General features: G+C 34.1%; 2 protein-coding genes across 7 annotated transcripts in view; one reads left to right on the top strand and one right to left on the bottom strand.

Annotated features, from left to right (window-relative positions):
• Positions 1–22,964, top strand: part of LOC138317767 (sodium-dependent dopamine transporter-like) — a 60,457-nt gene continuing 37,493 nt past the window's right edge. Inside the window, exons 1-8 of one of the 3 annotated variants that reach the window (XM_069259653.1) lie at positions 1–174; positions 7,308–7,421; positions 11,277–11,309; positions 15,970–16,174; positions 17,487–17,618; positions 17,922–18,051; positions 18,101–18,289; positions 21,239–22,276. In XM_069259653.1, coding sequence (XP_069115754.1) covers positions 15,994–16,174; positions 17,487–17,618; positions 17,922–18,051; positions 18,101–18,289; positions 21,239–21,353 — 747 coding nt within the window. In that variant the 5' untranslated portion in view covers positions 1–174; positions 7,308–7,421; positions 11,277–11,309; positions 15,970–15,993 and the 3' untranslated portion in view covers positions 21,354–22,276. The other 2 variants (XM_069259662.1, XM_069259670.1) reach the window with 2 other exon arrangements.
• The window catches only part of LOC138317745 (sodium- and chloride-dependent glycine transporter 2-like), a 31,201-nt gene continuing 27,225 nt past the window's right edge, over positions 18,989–22,964 (bottom strand). For all 4 annotated transcript variants that reach the window (XM_069259624.1, XM_069259633.1, XM_069259615.1 and 1 more), the window contains 4 exons: positions 22,271–22,370; positions 21,066–21,166; positions 20,595–20,762; positions 18,989–19,354 (listed from right to left, as the gene is read on the bottom strand). In XM_069259624.1, coding sequence (XP_069115725.1) covers positions 19,238–19,354; positions 20,595–20,762; positions 21,066–21,166; positions 22,271–22,370 — 486 coding nt within the window. In that variant the 3' untranslated portion in view covers positions 18,989–19,237. The remainder of the gene's footprint in view (positions 19,355–20,594; positions 20,763–21,065; positions 21,167–22,270; positions 22,371–22,964) is intronic.

The raw sequence follows: 22,964 nt of genomic DNA, 5'->3' as shown, positions 1-22,964 counted from the left end.
AAGCAACTCGGATGTCATTGTCTGAATGATGTCAGATACTCCTCTAACCTAGATACATAAAACATTCATTACAACTGTTGTAAAAAAAGACAGCTCGAGTGACCTTAAACGTATATATATTGGGCTATATTATCTGTGACATGGATACTGTACTGGGAAATAATGGACTTAATTGTAAGTACAATCTTCTAATATGATAGTTATCAAAATACATTTCTGTCTTTGAAGTATTCATTAAAAAAGGTAAATAAGGAAAAAAATAGAAAAAAATGTACCAAAATATATACAAAGAACAGCTCGATATCTCATTGCGTGCTTAGCCTAATATGTAGCATGTGCATATAACCTTGCTACGCGTGTGCTTATCATGTCTTGCTTAGAAGATTGATCTTATTAATTAAGAGTGCCCGAACAGCTCACGCTGTATATGACCTAAATAATTAATCTAACCTATGAGTGAACTTACACTTTTCTCTCCGTGTTGTTCTCATTTCAGCTTTTCTACTCCAACAATAATAACCAACAACTTATTCAAATTTTATTCCACATAAAAGTTAGTAATACATAATTCAGAGACAGATATACGTACATTCCAGGATTATACAGATTATCATGCATGCTTTTTCCTGCTCTACTCTTGATAAAACTTTAAAGTACTTTTTTTAGCGCGTACTAAATTTCGCGATTTCCATTTCAAAACATGTTCGCCAAGACTAGCTTTCGCGGATTTAAGCATTCAATGGGCATTCCTAGCAATATAAATGTTGTGAATGTTTATTTCGGAATTAACTTTTGGAAAGTAATCGAAAAATAAATTTCATGTTTTTTTTACAGTATGGTATTAATAGCTAGGTCGTCCTATGCAAAGAATAACATGTATCTTGAATGTTGAAATGGTCTTCAGACTAACATTGACCATATACATTGGTAGGGATGATGACTCTTCCTTTACATTTAACTTGTAAGATTTTAACATAATGTTGATTTTTTTTTATTTTTTTTATACTACAGGTAAGTTCATAGATTAACGGATAATGACGGATACGTATAGTAATTAATACCGTTTACTTCAAAATCAACAGAAGCAACCATGAAATATAATGATGTTTTACTTTCAGGAGTACAAGTGAATATGTATAAGATGTAGATATGTGTCATATACAGGTGGTGTTGTAGTTCCAAATTTAATTAAACATGTGTTTTCACAACATCAACATTTACTATAGTTCTGTGAATCCGGTCTCCAGTTCAGTTGTTTAAATAAACATTTACCAGCCATGTTGTTAGATCTGGCCGCCACTGAAACGCGCGGTGTTACATTATATAATAATCATCATCCTATGAATCATATTTAAATATTCACCAACGAAGTCCTTATGATAATGTTTTATGCAACTATGGCTTTTTCTTTTCGCATGAATCGGGAGTTAAGATCTTGGCCATTATAACTAACCTTCACAAAATCTAACATTCAGGTTATAAATGAAGTATACCAAATTACATAATTAACTACTTTCCATCTTCGGCAATAATCTGTTCAGTGTCTGACTGTGGGTGATTTATTAGAATAACTTCCTATTAGGCAGTGTTCCGTTCAGTTAATTTTATTGCAAAAGTTGCACTAAAATGCAATTAAAAGAATGAGTTTTCAAAACAAGTATACTGAAAACACGGATATACGACATAAGATAAACCACAAGTATATGTGCACTGTCTAGACACAGTAGGTAACCAAATCGACGGAAAGTTCATCGGTCAGTGTTTACACATCATTCGAGTACCAGGTGAGCCACATTTATTACGATGGTATTTCGACTGATCGAGGTTTTATTATACATGTATATACCAAGACCGTCTTTAAATGGACAAATGGTAGCGATATTGAAAGAGAAAAATGTAAACTGTGAAGAAAAATTAATAAAATATCATAATTGATAGTTGAAAACAGAAAGTAATTCCACAACTGTCTAGTGCAGGATGATAGCTGAATCAGTAGACTAGGGTCACAATTTTAATATCTTCTACCTGCAGATGAGACCACAGGGATATTTCTTTGTTTGGACCTGTTTTAGGGTGTCAAAATGAAACTTAATAAAAAAAAATGTATATTTCATTTTCTCTCCATTCTACGTATGTATTATCTGTACATCGGTGGTGCATTGATTACCTTAAGTTAATTAATGGTTCATTTGCTGATCGTCAGAGAAAACCGACAAGATTAATACTTACTGCAGGACCATTCTACTGCAATCACTGATATAATAGGAATTTTAACACCGGCAATCATTTATTCTTTGCCCTTCAAAACAGCCTTAATTTTCAAAAGAAGGGATGCCCGTTTAATTCTGTCAAGATACTGATAAACACGATGTTTACAGCAATCCGCCAATCTAAAACATGTAAATACAAGAATTTGAAACGATATCATTGCAACTTCATTCCAAGCAATTGAAATGAGATTTTAATATATAAAAAAACACCGGCTGTTCCGACGGTGTAATTTGACGAACAGCTGTATCAATTAGGATCGAATTCTAATTATAAATAGACAGTTATGTAAGTACGTGTCTATTGCAGCACTCTGATAAAGGTTCGGTGAAATTATACATGTATATTATTAGCTAAGATAGATAAGCTGAGGTAAGAAACATTTACTGTTAAAAACTTTGTTTAATTAAAGTTAATCAGATTAATGAAATAACGTTATTACGGTATGGCCCAGAATTTAAAACAGGAAGAAACATTATTAAAATGGCAATTGCACCTGAAAAACCGTACATTTTTAAATGCATAAATATGTATATGTCATAATTGGGCGATTTTGTTTTCTTCATTAATCTATTGAAACCTATAAGTTTTGATAAATAATGAATAACTTATTTTATCTAATATGTTGAAAAGTGATTTTTGTACTGACAGAGCTTTGTCTTACAATTCATAAATAATAGAATATATATATACCAGTAGACCTACTAAATGAGTAAGCATCACTTTGATAATGTTTTTTCTGTATGACATATAAATTGAAGTTGTGTATAAAGTATGATCTTTCGTGGTTGGAGTAATGAAAACAAAATTAACAAAATTTGTTTTGCATTTCATTTTAAGAATATTTATAAACATGAAATGATTTGAATGCTTCAAATCATCGATGGAAACTATCACGAATGTTTCATTATATAAGCATCCGTCGTGGTTTAGGTTATAGTATAAAATAGCATGGCAATTGTGCGTAGCATATTTGTTGGTAATTCTGTAGTATAATATTGTAAAGTCAAAAGGGGCTACGCCGCCAACGAATGGTAGTTTGTATTAATTAAAAACAGGAGAACAGCTTAGTTTTACTTCAGAAAGATTGATTGCATCATGAAAAAATCCACAGCACTATGCTCTATATTGAAATACATACTGAATACACAGACACCAACTATTTTATATACAGCTTTGTTTCAATTAGACATACATATACGTCTAAACATCAATGATATATTATATTGTCTATGATCTGTCTGCGGTGGGGCATCTATAAAAATAACTGAAATGAATGTTTATTGTTGATTGTCAGTACTTCGTAAAGACGGTTAATTAACACCAACGCTGATGTACGTTGTTTACAGTTGGAACAACTAACCTTTTACAATTTATGTTTCTATCATGACTTTTCCCTTTAGCTCTCCTTAACATTTCGTTTCGCAGATGTCATGCATGTTCTGGTAAATACGTTGTTAATGTTCCGTGTTCAACCTATCCCAACACCCGTACTGATGTACTCAATGATGTTGAACTTAACAGCTTGAGGCAATATGGCGTCTGTTACAACGATTAATTTAGCTATACCTATGTGGATTGTGATACCTGCAGGTAGGGTGTAAGAATTGTACCTGCTGCCCCTATTGCATGATCGTAAAAGGCGACTAAATATAGGATCTTATCTTTTCTCTTCTTCCTAACTGACTTTATCTTTCCTAATGCCTTCTTTGGCACCGCCTCACTTTTGGCCTTGAGTTGAGCTTTCGCCCCTTTGTAGTTTCTGCTCCTGCTTAGCGCTCAGCATACAGGGAGTGGGACGACTGTTTCGCTCGTTGTCAGTATAATGTGAGCGGGTGTTGCTTGGTGTCTTTGGCGGCATGCTTCAGTGAAATAGCACTATAAAAAGGACAATAGTTCCATTATACAAGAAGATACAACACGAATATACCGCAGTCTCCCAAACACGCACCTCGCACTACATACATGCAATAAACCGCATACATGGGAGGCTGTCCTTATATGACCATAGCTGTTAATAGGACATTAATTAATCAAACAAACAAACAAACAAACAAACAAGGATTGTGATACTTGTACCTTGTGTCAGAGTGCACGTGATGGTATTCTTTTATGTAGTACCTATGATTTCACAAAAATGCATTTTTATAGGGCAAGTACTTATACAAGTTCATATCACCCTGATCATCGATGTCGGTCGATTTTAGAAATGTTGAATGTCGATAGCGTCAGAAAGAGTATACTAGCATACAATAGGATGTCATGTAGACACTATGTTTACAAATGATATGATATTTATTTGGTTTACAGATATCTCGTTTAAATGATGCAGAAGGAAAAAAGACACGGAACGGATTATTATATCAATATTTTCCCCTGATGGAGTACCCATTTGAGATTTCTTTTCACTTTAACCCAGAGTCTGTGAAAATATTATTGAATATTAATATTTCGGAACTTTAGGTAACCAATCATGTGACTAGAGTTGTAGCAATTATTCTATAGAATATGTGGAAAAATAGTTGTTTTTTTCTTTTCAGTAAGGACAAACTGTAGGTGTACAATTAATATAATTATTTTGGTGCAATTAAATTTAGGAGCAAAACTCACATTATACAAGCTTAGCACAGTGCCACAGTTTGTTTGTTTGATTAATTAACGTCCTATTAACAGCCAGGGTCATGTAAGGACGGCCCCCCATGTATGCTGTGTATTGCGTGTATGTTGTGCGAGGTGCGTGTTTTGGGAGACTGCGGTATATTCATGTTGTGTCTTCTTGTATAGTGGAACTTTTGCCCTTTTTATAGTGCTATATCACTGAAGCATGCCGCCGAAGACACCAAGCAACACACCCCACCCGGTCACATTATACTGACACAGTCTACAAGTATTTATCAACTTAAGAATTCGCCTGATATCGAACGATGAATATGAAATAATAAAGCAAAACAATAAAAGTGCAGAAAATGTACTGCAATATTGCTGACATAGACCAATTCAAAACACTTTCAATGAAGAACAGTTAATTGACATCTATAATGCGGCATCCTGCCCGCCGACATATTCACAGGCATGTTCGTAACGTGTTACTAAAACTCTTTTGAAGTTTTCATTGCAAAAGTAAGAACTTCTTTTCATAAAATGTCACATAATATGAACACCCAAGAAAGATCCTATATATATTGTAAAATACCTCGCGGAAAGACTTTTTTAATTATAAACATCAACGTAGTAACATTGTGACAGGGAATTTGGATATTTAAATGTTCTTTCGTAGATTAGATCATAAAGTGCATATTATAGGTGATTATGATATGTATTTTCAGAAACTCGACCTTGTATTATTCTTTAATCTTTTACGCATAGACAGGTCTCCTTCGTGTGTGCGTCTGACAAATAGCAAAAATACCTTCTTCTAAAAAAAGTTGTTCTTCTCTTTCTTTTCATAAAATATACTTCAACAACCATGTATTGTGTAAGCTCACTGGTATTTAAACTGTATGCTGTGTCAGTGCATTAGGATGAAACGTACTTTTTCTTATACCTACCGATATAATACTGGTTTATCCCACGCAATACGCTTAGGTCGGTCGAGGTCGAGGTTTCCCATGCAATATAATCTCATGATATCGCTGAGAGAATTATAACGTAGTTTCCTATTACTAAACTCACGGTTTAACTATAAAGACGCAAACAAATGGAATTGCATTAAAATGACGTGCTATGCTCAGGTATGGATAATTCCAGTCGGGGTTTTCTTCAAACATATTTCAAATTTTAAATTGGCAGGATATCATACAGTGTAATTGTAATAAAACGTCGAGGTCGGAGAAACAAAATATTATAACAATTAAAATAATAAGTGGTTATAAACTACTTTTAAACACAGGTGAAAAATCTTTTTAATTGATATGATTTCACATATCTTTTTATCTGTTAACAATTGTTAATAAAATCAGAATTAAAACTTTTGTTATACGGTACTTTTTGCAGTCGCCTATGTCATAATGTAAAAACGACTGACACGGAAGTTGTCTTTTTCCCGGTGAAGATTAAAGAAACACCCATGAACATCATACGAGCATCACAAAGTATATAGAACCATTTTTAAGATACAGAATTACAATAACTCAATGAGGAGTGGACAACTTTCAATTTAATTTGATGAAAACATGGAAAATCGAAAATTTGACATTGCAAAAAAAAAAAAAATAATAATAATAATAAAATAAAATAAATAAATAAATAAATAAAACTTAAAACAGCTTCCTTTGTTTTTCCGTCGCGACTCTGATGCACATGACTCCCTATTCCTATCCACCCTTTTCTGAAAAACCGAAAACCCCGCGATATTTTTACTGACTAATGAAATAAAGTTTATGTACATATAATCCACCAACACTTTTCCATATCATATATCTTTATTGTTTGTTTTATCTACTTTCTGATGTATCTTGTAACACAAGAACAATAAGGAACCGACTCTGAATGGATATAGTGCAGAACAGCTTTCCAACCTCCGTAAATAAACAAAAGAACTTCCATTATCATGCCACTGTTCATTCAGTTTTCTTGATACATTTTTTATCATTGTTTCTCCAAATTACTTAATGTACTTACTATATCATGTAAGATATTTTACGAAATGTAAAATTTAAAAATAGGGTGTTTGCTTGTTGCAGCCTCAGAATTTTCATATTGCAGTTTTATGCTTCTTTGAATAGAATATTGAAAGAGTCATAGATACAAGTCCAGACGTTGTATTTATCTAAGAATTGTTAGAAATCAGGAAAATACGGTAGCGTATTAGGATCACACAGGAAAAAAAATCAGGAGAACGATGGCGGTCCCATTTAATTGAACTTAAATTTTCTCGCAACCACCATGTATATATATATCTGCTAGAAATTTAAATGGCGACCGCCATGTAGTTTAAAAGCCGACCGCCAAATAAACTATTTCGTAATATACAGAAGAAAACATTGTCCAATGTGAGCCTAATATGCTTCCGTAACAACAACTGTTTAAACGTTTCCCAGATACCTGAATTCATACGGAGCAAAATCTTGAAGGCGGATCGTAAAACACTCAGGCGAAGCAATTATACATTACAGCTGCAGGCGTGGGTTTGTGTTGCAGCTACAGTATACCAGGTAAGTAATTAACGGCGCTATAATAACATGAAGGAATATATGTTTACGTTTTATTTATCAAGAATTGGTTTGAATATCGGCTTCAATGATAGAACACCTTATTGATAAACATTCCAAACTTTTAGTTTTACAATATAGAAATAGTTTATATCACCTGATGAAGTTACACTTACTAGGTCAGGAAAATATCTAGTGGTCTTATATCCGTCGTGGGCAACCAGAATGTTTTCTCATGGTGTATGGTTCATATTATAGTTGACCAGAGGTAAGTATTCAACGTTGAATGTGAACAATGAATGCTGTCGGAAATGGATCGTGTCGTTGACCATTTCACAGCTTCTAGCTAGGGCGTATTCCCAATGGGAGGTCTGGTGAACAATGGCATACACTGTAGGTAAATTCTTAAAGAATGGTCTAATGGAAAAATATGTGAAATATCCGTGGTACATAAGCCGTTCAGCACAAGCTTCGCCAAATTACTGCGTTGTACTGAATCAATTCCACTGACTGATGATTTTGATATGAAATTTTTACAAGTTGTAAAAAACAGGCATACCGTCGCAAAATACGCTCAGAAGTCAAAAGTTGACCTGTCCAGTGATAAAGGCAAACGTGTGTGAAATTATTGAAAATATGACTCCTTCACCCTGTTAAAGACAAATTTAGACTCTTCTAAATCAATGATTAGACCAGCCCATTGAGCAATATTATGGATGAATGTGTTATATTTGAATTCGTGTTTAATCAAACCTAGCATGTACTCGTGTCACTAATGCGGAGCATTATTATGCAATATGCACGTGGCGAAGCATACATTTATTTTTTGTTTGTGATGTTCAAATAGGGACAACCTACGTCACTGGAAGGGTTATCGGATAGACAAAGAAACACGAAGACAAAAAAACACGAAAAAAAACTGTTGAAACCTTGGCATAACAGTAATGTATTAGCTTAAGTTATCAAGCTTGAACAACAGGATGTTATAAGAGTCTCCTAGAGTTAATACAATTAAAATTACAAATTTTGATAGATGGAATGACATTGTATTCACTGAAATTGTGTCAATTATTAACTTACTATTATGCAATATCTTAATGTTCCAAAAATGAATTGCCATTCATTGCGCCTAATGTATTAGCATCAGATATTTTATTGAAAGTTATATAAGTCACCCATAATGTACTTTGGTATAACATTGGCATCTGAAATTACTAAAATGACTGATAAATTGTCGCGATTTAATTTTTACCTCGATACAGTATAATGTCCAAATTAATACTAAAAATCAGTATCGTGTTCATGGGATGCTGAACACTGTTAGTGCTGCAGGTTCGTAAAGATATAAAAAAAAATTAAATATCATATCAACATGAAATAAAATATAATATATTCTACTTATTTGTACCATCATCAATTTCTTTTCCATTATTCTATGTGATTTATGATCACATAGAGTAATGTGATCTACCTTCATTCCACAACAAATGGGGGTATATGTAGAAACAATCGCTGATACACGTATCCCATTAGTATACTGTACGGACCTTTTATAGGAACCGCAGAATCAAACCATAAATACATTTCTGGAAATCCCCTTTTGGACAGAAGCTTTCATAGAGATGTGAATGTTTCGGACATCGCTGATTGGGTATTCAGGTTGCATTAGATTCAAATGTTTAATATGTGGTTTGGGCATTACATGTAGATGTAAAATGTGTGAAAAACCAGAACTGCCACTCAACGTGTTCCCTGTATGGTAGCATTCCTTCCTAACTTACCACATCTCCCTTCTATCCTTAGGAACCACTGAAAAATCATCAAGTCATTAACCAGACGTAGGCGTATTTTCCCAGAACCCCGCTACTAGCCTACCGCAGACCCAACAAATGTAAAAGACCTTGTAGTGAGCAGCAAACTGTCTCCTCTTGTTCCTGCTGCACAAACTGGTTCATTCAAGAAATACAACAATAAACGGTGCATGATATGTCCATACACAGCATCCACAGCTGAATGTGCTATCAAAAGCAAAGCATACAATATCCTACAGAATGTGACATAATTATCCAACAATGTCACCTATTTCCTCTCTAGTAGGAAATGTTCGATGCAATACGGTGGGGAAACCGGCGGTCCACTCAACGTCAGAATTAACAATCACCACTGGTCTATCAAACAGAACAAACCTGACTTTCCAGTTGCCAGACATTTCAACTTACCCCGCCATAGTTGTAAAGACTCCCAGGCGATTGCGCTTGTCCAATGTTTCTACTGGACACAAACCAAGCGACGATCGAGAGATTTGAAGTAATTTGTATCCTACAGACTAACGTTGGAAAGGATCCCATGACATCTGAAAAATCCTGTTTATATTACTTCTTTGATCCTTAAAATGTGTAAAGAAATTTATATTTTTTTTTTTCAAACATTTGTTTCTGGCAGGGAGATAATCACAATTGTACATCCACCCATTGATATTATCAAATCGTATTCAAACTTTATCGAAATCCCTGTTAAATGACATGCTAGCATCTATCAAAATGCATAAACATTTCCCAAGGTCTTTCTTCCCTGGCCTATACTACATCTACATAAAAATCTCGATGAATTTTGCTTCAAACTTATGAAAAGCAATAAAACGTCATACCTCTTCAGTAGAAGTTACACAATGACACGTGAGCATTTTGTTATAGGATGGCGATTTTCCTTTTTACAATCTGTGTCTTTATTGCGTCATTAAATGTGAAATTGTAGATTTACGATGTGAAAAAATAAAGTATCATAATTTCATATGAGATTTAAATAAAACGAGTCTTAGAAGCTTTAATTATACTTACCAAAGGCTCAAATAAATAAAAACTTAATTAGCTTAATTAATTTTGCATGAACAAATTAATTCTTTTAAATCTGCTGTATTTCATAACGAATGCATTTGAATCTTTACATTATATGTATATCTTTATATGGACCAAATTCGAAATTCATCATATGAAATTTCGGTTCAGAAAATAAATGTTGATAATGATGGTGTCGTCAATATTAAATTGCTAATTGCTATGAATAGGTCTGATGATTAAAGCATTAATTACTACACTTTAACACCGTAAACGCATTGAAATATGATTTTGTTAAATGTAAATTATTATGTTGAAAATAGAAACATAAAGGTAAAATCTGAAATCCGAATCGAGAAATGTTAGATAGTTGTGACAATGATGTTTTTACCGAGGCCATTCTTTTTGGCAGCGTATAGTATCTAGCACTATGGTGCACCCCTTTCTTAACTCCACGTGTTTATGCAATCATTTATATATAATGCTTCATTTCTCTGTAAGATGCCACTAGAAAAGTTTTCTTATTCTCTGTCATGTTGATTCGTTTAGGCTGTACTTCGGCGTCTATATGCAACGGTTCACTTAGAGAGAGGGATCATTTCATACACGTTCTCAACACGTTAGCCCAGAAACGTATCTTCAGATACAGATTTTTTAAGTAGTCACTGTCGGGAAGAACTTGACTAAAAATGTGAGCTTTCCGTGAATCGAATATGTCGGAATGAACTACAAAACATGAAAATCAAGATCTATACAATTTTCCAAGTTTTGTTGATATGTTTTATAATGTCGAGCTCTGTGACCGATAATGATACTTTCGTAGCTTCATTTGACCTGTATTTATAGAATTAGAAATCATTATGGCACAGAATTTGAGTCAAGGGTTTGTCGTAATGATAGCATCCATGCAGTGACTCGCATTTCGTCTTTATCGGTAAATATTTACCCATGTACTTGATATATTATACAAGCCCTAATAATACTATTGATTCTTGCTAATGTTTCTGTTTCATTACATCTACAGGCGTGGGTTTGTGTTGCAGCTACAGTATACCAGGTAAGTAATTAACGGCGCCATAATAACATGATAGAATATATGTTTCCATTTTATTTATTAAGAATTGGTTTGAATATCGGCTTCGATGATAGAACACCTTAGTGATAAACATTCCAAACTTCTAGTTTTTCAATATAGAAATAGTTTATATCACCTGATGAAGTTACACTTACTAGGCCTTATATCCGTCGTGGGCAACCGGAATGTTTTCTCATGATGTAGGGTTCATATCATAGTTGACCAGAGGTAAGTATTCAACGTTGAATGTGAACAATGAATGCTGTCGGAAATTGATCGTGTCGTTACAAATTCACAGCTTCTAGCTAGGGCGTGTTCCCAATGGAAGGTCTGGTGAACAATGACACACACTGTAGGTAAATTCTTAAAGAATGGTCTATTGGAAAAATATGTGAAATATCCGTGGTACATTAGCCGTTCAGCACAAACTTCGCCAAATTACTGCGTTGGACTAAATAAATTCCACTGACTGATGATTTTGATATAAAAAAATTTACGAGTTGTAAAAACAGGCATACCGTCTCAAAATACGCTCAGAAGTCAAAAGCCGACCTGTCCAGTGATAAAGGCAAACGTACTTCGGCGTCGATATGCACCAGTTCAAATAGAGAGAGAGAGAGAGAGAGAGAGAGAGAGATCCATGCATCAATGCAGTGACTCGCATTTCGTCTTTATCGGTAAATATTTACCCATGTACTTGATATATTTTACAAGCCCTAACAATACTATTAATTCCTGCTTATGTTTCTGTTTCAGGCAAGTAGGAATTAGTATACAAACACGTCTAGATATTAACTTGAAAGATATTTGATAAAATAGTGTGTATTCACTCACAAAATCGTAATGACTATTTTCTGTGAACCAGTTTATAAATCCTAGTTCAAGTTCAAAGAGGTCATTTTAGTAAAAAATATGCTTTTAACATAGATTTCAATCGCACGCAATACATGTATATAATGGCAGAAACATATTACTCTCATACATATAGGTATACATGTAGTACTGGTTTATCCCCTGCAGTACATGTACACTCGTGTCGCCTGAGACTGTATTACCCATGAAAACCTACTTCGTGACGTCACTGCGTGAACGAAATTCGGCTGATTTCAACATTATTTGCATAACTTGAAAATGCTGGTTTTACATTAAAGAATGCAAACAACGGTATTTACGTTCAAATATCACGCAATTTTCATGAATGGAAAATTTGTTTGCAGTTGCAGATTTCACCGAACTAAAATGGCGGGCTATAATAATATAGTAAATTAAATAAAGGTAAATGATCTTTCATATTTGATGTGAAGGATAGGGATATATAAACTACCATCGGGGTCACAAAATGGAAAAACGACTCAGGTTTTATCACATGTTGTGAGCCTCGACTAGAATACCCCTTTCCTTTATTTTCACATTTGAAAGAGTTTTTGAATCTTATACGACATACCACTGTGGTAAGCTAATTTTGAAGCCGGAAAGAAATAACCGCGAATACTTTCGAAATTTAAAAAAAGAAAGTAATTACTTTCAAAAAAAAGGAGAGTTACCAATGTTTGAATAATGATACACCAATCTGTTCATGGAAACAACGCTATTAGCGTGCGGATATGGAGTCAATTATTTACTATCACATAGCGATAACATTAGACTTTCATATTGCTGCAGACCTAAAGAAATGGAATTATTTAGCGTTCGAAATAATTGTATTCTTTAGTAAACGTATTTATTACAAGCCAAGAAGAAGAAGTGGAAGGCATTCTCACTGAGATCCTCAAAATGGCATTGCCGCTAACATATGGGAAATAGGTCATTATTTTAAGTACTGGACTCTATATCGATTTTTTTCTCTTGTTTGCAATATGTTTGCTTTTCTATTTTTAATAGTAAGAATAATAAATATGAACTTTAGTATAATTATTAAGAAACTTTTAAATACTGTACGTGATGAAACACTAAAGTGGTGTTATCTACTCCCCCACAAAAATAATCAACTAACCATTGTTATCAAGTTTAAGTCCGTTTCAGACTCTCTACAAAACTCATCAGTAAGATCCTCTTAGGTCAAAAACCGTTATCAACATTTCAGGTCGATATTACACCACGCATAAAATGTCAGTAACATGTACTTTCACACAACGAACACGACAAAGATCTAATTTCCACTTGCAGTTTGGACGTCAAGCGGCTATCACAAAATAGTATAGCGTCACTCGATTCTTAATGACGTTGATAAATGATAACGTGGCACTAAGGAAAAAGTAATTCTGTCAAGGTTTACCAAGACAACCAATCAGCATTTGGAAATGGCAGTGGATCACGTAATATTTTGTTTTAACCGTTATGTAAATCTCCGGAAACAAATGTCGAAATCCGGAATACTTAAATAATTTTAGATAATACATGTATTTTAAGCACCAATTCAGTCGATAAGATCTTATCGAAACATTCATAATATTTTCCGTCACAATAGGTGGTTATTATGCAACTTTCAGCGTATCAGATGAATATAACAGCTGTCGACTAACAACCGTGATATACTCATTCAGATTGGCTGATACGATGAACTTCCTTCGGTTGCGGTTCAAAACAGATCTTACCCATCCGTATACGCAGTGACCAAATGGGACTGTTTTTTTCTCCGTATACTGAGGCTTTCCAAAACCAGCTGTCATACACAGGGACACGAGATTTGTAGTTTTAAAGAATTCTACGCACCAGAGTTTTTATAGCGCGTTTTAGAGATCTTAGGGTTCTTGCTAACAAAATCGATGGAAATCACATGATGTGTATATCAGGAGATGGTTGAAGGGGAGGAAGGGGGGAGCTTCTGGAGACAAAGAATCTACCCCACCTGTGGATTTAATGGCTAAATAGTCATATTTCCGGCGAGAAAAAGCGATGATTTTCTATTCACAATGACCCTACACAACTATGTAAAGTGCGACCAGAAAGAAAATAACAGCCTCATTTAAACAAAAATACAAAAATCATCCTAAATCGGGTTTTTAATCAGATAGTTGCACATTTGTGTGTGTTTACTTACAATATGTATGCATTAATTCCTGGTGTCTCTTATTACCTCATACATACATAATGTGCCATAACCAGTTATAATGCTATGTGATTAATTTGCCAAATTACTTTTATAGTTTAAAGGGTAAATTATTAAATAGCATTTTACTGTGTGTATATTATCTTTAAAAACTAGTCACTCTTTATAATAGCTCGCTGTGGTTTTCATTGTGTCGGCTATACTACAGAATTGACCTGGGTTGTGCGTGTGAATATGTACTGATCAAGAATGCATCACACTTTATGTATTAGAGCAAATATAGCTGGAAACTACTCAACATCAGATTAAGAGTAATTGGTTTTACACTCTCGACCCCATTAAATCCAATCAGATTCAGCTTCAAATACAGTCTTGATGACATCCGACCTAGATAACCATCGCGACACCTCGTCGACCTCTATGTGAATCTTTGAAGGAAATGACGAGGAGATCCGCTTGGTTAATACAGTAGTTATAATAAAAAATATAATGACAAAATAATATCAGATAAATTGAATTTGAATATTTTTCTTTCGAGGGTAAGCCAATAAATCTATAAATTTTGCATAAAGAATATTGGACTGGGCTGGTCGTTGCAATTAAAAAGGCATTATTACGACTTTTTATTGTCTTTATCTTATTTTCACTCTTCAAAATTGACCTTTCTAGGATTTCGAAAATAGCTTATGTGCTTTTGAAACTTTTCGATTATCTGTCGTTGTGTAACTTCTATTTATACTAGTTGGCTTATAACTGTTAAAGTACTTTTTAATGTTAATGCAAAACGTTAATAATATTTTAGATTTACAAGATCGGTATTGCATGATATTGACCGACTCAAAGGTTTTTATTTCTTATATATATTAAGATTTTATTCAAGATTTAAAAAGATTCGACTTCATAATAGTAATCATATATGCTATTAATTTAAGGAGAATGACCCGTGGACACCTTTCTAAGGACACGAACGTTATGAGAATATGGCGTCACAAAACGTTATACTGACTTGGTGCTTGTAAAAAAAAACCACAAAAAACGGGTTCATTTTATATTAATGGACCAAGCATGTTCCATTTTCCATTCTGAAAATTCAAAGCATGTCTAATGGTGTGAAATATGTAAAATCCAGATTAAATTCGTCATCGACTTTCTCTTATTACTTTTCCTTTATTTGAATACTCAGCATAAATCGTTACTTGGATAACAAAATAAATATTGTTCAGATAGGTAAATGATCTGTTTCTGACTTCTACTCTCAACTTCCGTAATCAATTGCGAAAAATATGTTTAACAGCATTTTGCACTAACTGATCATGATAGAACTATTGTGAAAATATGTAAACATTCTATTGGCCTAAACCTGTGTGTGTTGAGGCGTCACGCTTCGGTGGATGTGTGTATTATTTATACACACGCCCTACCGCTAAACCAGTTCACTTAAACTAGCCCATTGCAGTGAAACATATCAGTCAATGTCGCTCTGGCAAACGTTTTCATTCACAACACTTGTGGACGCAAAAGACAAGTTTTAAATGAATTTTGTCTGCATTGATTTTCGCTGTTGTACAACTAAGTGCTGACTTTTTTCTTTAGTTTATATAAAAGGAATAGACAAATATGGAGATACCTGAGAAGCAATCGCTCAACTCTTTCAAGGAAGAAATCGAAAATCAGGAGAAAAGTGCGTCCCGTGATGTTTGGGCCAGAAAGGCAGAATATCTATTGTCTTTGATTGGTTTCTCCGTAGGACTGGGTGTTGTCTGGAGGTTCCCATACCTGTGCATGCGGAATGGAGGTGGTAAGTTATTATTTACAGAATTTGTCCACTCTTGTGGTCATGATTGCAACATTTTACACCGGTATTGAATCTCTACACGGTGTTTAATTGGTTTATAATATTGTGCAATCAATAAGATTCGTTAATTGTAATTTTTATTTTTAATTTTGTTGGCACTTCAATTCGGAGACAAGACCTTACAGTAAAAAACTAGAATGATACAAAGTAGAATTTTGTGGAATGTAAGTCTACATAATGTAATTGTTGTATGCTTATCTTTCGTTGGGACTTAAAGTTGTTTTTGGTTAAAAAAACGTAAGTCACAAAAATTAAACTCCTACGAAATATAATGATTTTACAGTATGCATGATGATTACATCGTTATAGTCGTATATCTGTTTAATATGGCAATATCCCAAAGCATTTTTCATGAACAATGGGAATTTCCTGACAAACCGATTTCAATATAACAAAATGTTATATTTGGCTACCTTTGAGTCAATCCTTGAAATTCAAAAGGTCCCAGGGGCCTGTTTTGGCTAATGACAGTATTCCTTATCCCATCCAAAACGATATAAAACTGCCGTCTTATCTTGGTTTTGCTCAAGAGTATAATTAACTGATAATTATTGCCATAAATGTGCCAGATAAAGGATATGATGATTATTTGGAAACGTTTCATCCGTAGCAGTTTCCTTACCTATGTACATGTGTGTAGACCTAACTTAACTTCATTTAGCGATAAAACTAGCACAATACACATGAATGCAAATCTCGCATCTTGTATATTTGCAGTTGTAAATGTATAAACTACCATGATGGTATGTTTCCTTGGAGTCAAACGCTCATTAAGTGAGCCAATAAATCAGCCCCGGGCATAAAAAATAGGTCGACAACCATTAATTCGTTCCACGAATGCGCTTCATTTACCCATAAAACGGGTTTTCTTTACACGAATTTAAGTTCCTTAAATACACAACAGAAAAGTAAAAATAAAGATATGTATAAACCTTAATATGTTTCAGTATCATCGCACCATTTAACATATTATCCTTGACAAGCCCCCGAAGGACAAAATAGTCTATACTGAAACTTTTTTGTTTGTTTTGGCTCTCACATTTTTACTGACGTGATAAAAGTTCCATTTCCTTCAGGTTTTTTTTTATTTCTAAAGCACCCAGAAATGACGATGATTTTGTGAAGTTGATTATTTTAATACAGTTGCTTTGCTTATACATGAAGTGTTGTATTATTGTAACGTTAATAAAATCAAACGGTGAAAATATATCTCTTTTTGAATATACAAATGTAATAAATATCCTTCCTATTTCAGGTGCTTTTTTGGTTCCCTTTTTCATATTCATGCTAATCTGTGGATTCCCACTCTATTTCATGGAGTTGAGCTTAGGTCAATTTTCTGGAAAAAGCCCGTTGGTTTTGTGGTGTATTTGTCCCTTGTTTCAAGGTAGGTGTTGTTCCATATTCCGCACAGTCACCGTTGTTGTAGCTAGATGGTTAGAACCACTTTATTTTGGCAATACTGCACGAGACAGTTCAAACGCTAATTCAATTGCTTCGAGAATAATGTAATGTATAAAACGTAATTATAAAATGAAAACTAAAACAAAACAAAAAACGAAAAAAAAACCTGCCCTTGATGGCAAATCCTTTATGAATACGCGAATTTGTTGAACTTTCTAATGAGTGAAAATAAGATACTTTACTGTAATCATTATCTAACACATTGACATTATCTGCTATTCTTTAGGTTTGGGATTTTGCATGGTAACCATATCTTTCATCATCACTTGGTATTACGGCCTGGTGGTAGCTTGGGTATTATGCTACCTTTTCTACTCGTTCTTCCCTACCCTTCCCTGGGCGTCCTGTGACAACGCCTTTCTACTCGTTCTTCCCTACCCTTCCCTGGGCGTCCTGTGACAACGCCTGGAACTCTGATAACTGTGTAGTCTTGCGGTCAGCCAATTCTGGGAATACGCTAAATCTTACCGCACAGAATGAGAGCTCATTCTTAAATGTTTCGTATAGAATACTCAATAACACTGGTTACAATGTATCATCCGTTTTGAATCAGTCCCATGATTTTTATCCAACAGCATCCACAGAATTCTGGAGGTAAGTTACTCGATATTAGACGACATATATAGATAAGTTTAAAACTTAAAGAAAATTATTTTCTAAAACCACGGCATTAGTAGTACATAACTGTATATGTATTTCCTTGAGATACTTTGGCCATTCTATGATTCTATTGCGTAAATAATATATAAGACTATTCCATATGTGGATATGAAGGATATGAATAATATTATACCCAACGGTCACAAAATGTTATAAAACAAGAGGTTTTCCGAGGGTTGTACCACTTTTTGCGATCCAGAGGAAAGAATATCCCTATCCAACATATCTGCATATGAAAAAGTATATTTCTTTCATATCTCGATGTTTTATTACAACTATCCCGCCATTTTGGCGTAAGGTTGTAGAAAACTGCGACTGTAAGTCAGTTATGGATACATCCAAAATACGTTATATTTCCAACGCAAATCGGTTTTTTTTTTTTTTTTTTTTTTTTTTTTTTTTTCATCTCTTATAGTAAAACCTGCCTAGTTTCTGAAAAGGGTAAACTTTTACCGAGAAAATAGTGATTTTGTTGACGCCGTGACCTCACGAGGCTGTATTGCATGAGTAGGCATGCAACACAGCCTCATGCGACATCATGAGTGTATGACATGAGACATATAACATATAATTATACTATACTATAGGAGATTTAGGGCTCCATGACTTTGAGCTGATTTATAAAAATAAACATTTTTCTCATGAAACCAAAGTTTAATATCTGGGTCTAGAGTCATAATCCCATTGCAAACTTATCGTTTTTAACTAACTCTGAGACGTACACAAAATCGACATCCTTTGTTAATGTAGCTCGACATATTAACGTTAGGTCACGAAACGTTCTTGTCTTTTCGTAGTCTTTTAGCTGCGGTAAGGATAACAGAAGACACAGAATCTAAAAATGCATTGTCTATAAGCGACTTCAGTAGGTCTCAACAAAGTCTAGGATTTCTCTTCTGTGTTGGATATCGCCACATACTCCAGAGTTTCCTTGTTCCCATTCACCTGACAAACAGCAGGTTTCCATTTCGGAGATGGAGCAATACTTGATCGGATACGCTGAAACAATAAGGATACATGAGTTGAATTAACATACAATATTCAACAATTTTTTAAATTGAATTAAAATACAGTATTCAACAATTAGTTGAATTAACATACAGTATTCAACAATAAGTTGAATTAACATACAGTATTCAACAATTATTGACTTTAAAGCTTCATGACTTCAGGAAAACATTATGTCCATAAATAATCATCATATTAATATGGATATATGTTTGGCGGAAAGCACGAATTATCCATGAACTACTGTCAAACTTTCATAAGTAATCTTAAATGTTATCGTGTTTAGTTACATTTCGTCTACGTAACCATACATTCTTAACATGATAAAATGCTTACAAACTCTTCTTAAATTAAGAGTTTCATAGACCGTAAACATACTAAAACAATATTTTTACCACGACTTTCTAAAATCCAAAACAACCTTTCTAAAATAAAGAATTAGCAGTGCGTTGAAATAACACACATTAGATAATACGACACAACGGCAATAAAAATAGAAAATGCTCTTCGTATTTATATTGTAAATGAAAGAAACGAGTAGAGAACGGAAATATAGTAGAATATGTCTAAGAGCCACACATACCAGGTAGAATAGCAAATATGGTGGCACATTTTTTCCATTGTGTTATTATTGATCGCATTATGGTATCTTGATTTTTTCGAGATAATAATTTGAAACAGTCCAGTTTTAATGTTGAGATATTTAACTCGGCAAGTCGATTTATAACACGACTTGTCGACATAATCATCTTGGAAAGTTGTGTTACATTTATATTACCGCGGCAGGCTATAGTGAATATCATCGTTATAAACAAAGTCAGTGTCTCCAGATATAGGTCGATTGTACGACATACATATCTCAACAAGTTGTGTCATAACTCGACTGAGCGACATAATATCTCAAAGCTGAGTTACTGTAACCAACCTATAATAAAACGATGGCAGATATATGCTACCATGAGCAGGTTATTTTATGGATGATGATTTTTTGCGAAACATTGCGATAAGAGCAAACATTTGATCCGAGGAACACTGAGAAATTATTGAATTATATAATATACACATTCTAGCCAGATTGCGAACATTTACAGACGCTAAGATTTTTTTTCTTGTTTAAGCAAAAATCGGGAAAATTTTGATCCGCGTATACGATACACGATAGTATATCGTATATCTATAATTAACAAAACACTAATCATATAGTAATGGCATAAGGTAAATTATACTTAACCTCTTGTAATTTCCCATCCCTCTGATATAGTTCTCGGCCGATGCCGACTGGAATTGGAACAAGGGAGGCAACCGCTATTATCCATCCGATCGCTATAGACCATTCTGGATAACTTTTCTTGGCGTATTCCACAGGTTCAAGTTTCACAACACTGAATACCCAAATAAACTGAGTGGGGAAAAAACCAAAAAACATGAAAATATAAGTTTTAGATATTTCCCCTTCTGAAAATAAAACTGGACTTTAGTATTCATCCATAATTATTACAAATAATTGTTGTTGTTTTTTTCAAATGATAGTAATATTTTAATGTGTTTTTATGGATTGAAAGTTGTAAAGATGATTTTTTTGGAATGATAATAAAATATTGTTTACCTTCACGAAAATTCTTCCAAAAATGATTAAACAAAACATAAACTCCGTCTGAATAAATGAACCATGATCACAAATAGGTATGTAAAATCAACTTACGAATATAATTGCTGGTGCTATGAACTTGAGCATGATTTTCCAAACTGGGTTAGGTCGGTACCCAATCATCATCTCAATGTCCTTCAAAAGCCTATCCACTCCTGTACATAGAAAGTTATTTTTAATATGAATGCATTCTTGATATACTTATACAGTTTTTCTTATACAATTAGATGTGGATGTCTTGACATTCGAAAAAGTTCGGAATACCTTATTTTGTCATCGGCTGCAGGCGAGTTCTTCACCCTCTTCATACCGGAATGTATTTATCTATTATCGTCTGATTGAGACGGGACTGTTGCCTTATAGCATTGTCGAGAGACTGAATGGTATCTTATCAGGAGACAATACTACGAAGCAATGGTGCCTTCTAGACCGGGCCATAATGAGTTTAATACATCACTCTCACATGGGTATCACCCTTTTCATTTCATCGTAACAGAAACACTACAAGGAACACCTTGCAACGCTATCTTCATTTTCATGTTGTTACATTGTCAGTACAACATGTCAACTACCTAAAAAATCTGTTTATTTAAACGAGATTCGGTTTCATGCCGATTGAAAGTAGATCAATTTAAAACTAGTGAACTGTTTTCTGGAACAAAGCAAAATTTATTTCCTTCCCTGTACAGCACGGCATGTCTGCCATCTTGACGTCTTGGTCGAAGCACGACGTTATAATGACGTCCTTTAATAGTGACGTCACAATAGATTCACGTTCAATGTAGCGCACCATCAATCGTGCCCACTCTCCCGGGCACTATCGCAAATAGTGCCCATGTGTAGAGCCAATCAGAATCCAGTATTATGTCAAGTGATGTACTAAAATAAAAGGTGCCGATCTTATGATCATAATAGCTGGATGAGTTGGTCAAAGTGTTTTTTATGTTATTCTTTCAACTATAGTTTGTTAAAGGTGATACCTTACTTCTAAAACACGTTATAGTGGTATATTGCGTGGTCAGTACGGTTTATATTGTTCCTGTCGTGTCAACAGTCAATGCCATCTAAGGTCTTCTATATTTGCGAAATCTTGAGCGCAAAGTGTGATTTTTCAAACTGCACGGCTCATATGTAATTGTACAATTCTTCTGGTTTGATGTTACTTCGACTAGCAGACTGCATGGATGTAAGAGAAATTAATCCAACCGACCATAGAAGGGAAAATAAGCGGAACTTTGGACTAATCGAAAGATACCTACCATATATCCATGCTATAACTACTACTTCGAGGAGGGCGAGGAACATCACAGAGACACTTGCGCAGTACCAGTCAATCAAGGTCAGAACGTAGATGCCTCCCTGTAAAAACATCCTCATATCAATCATATGAATAGCTGATATTTCGTATATATACTATATAAGTGGAAATTTACGTGAGGGGGACATTTCAGGTTATTACGCGGAGGTCGCTTGATCGCGAAAATTCCCCCTTTGCGTAAAATTTCGTGAATGTATGAACTTTGTATACAAAAGAATGAAGGTATATAACGAGAAATTATCACCACCGCGAACGTTTGATATTTGGAAATCGAGAAATTATAAAAATATAAGAATAAAAATATCCATTTTTACAGTAGGATAATTATGCTGCGAGGAAAATATTACCTAATACCGTAGTCGAGAGATAAGTCCTTTTACGTTGTATCTATTTCTACTGTACAGTATCTATATTTTCAAATCGATAATGTTTTATTACATTACGGAGTTAACAGTTTCCATGACAACGCCCATTTTAAAATTCATCAGTTATCCATTACTATGCAATAATGCGTATTTGAACCTCGCAAAAACAGCTGGATACATATCAAAAAACAAAACGTGTCATTAGAACTGTTTTATTTACGGTTATATAACAGACCTTTTGTACATGAAGATGTTGTCAAGACAGAATTA

The sequence above is a fragment of the Argopecten irradians genome, chromosome 1, assembly GCF_041381155.1.
Source record: "Argopecten irradians isolate NY chromosome 1, Ai_NY, whole genome shotgun sequence".
Taxonomy (NCBI): Eukaryota; Metazoa; Mollusca; class Bivalvia; order Pectinida; family Pectinidae; genus Argopecten; species Argopecten irradians.
Note: the sequence above shows the minus strand (reverse complement) of the source record. Positions and strands in the feature narration are given on the sequence as shown.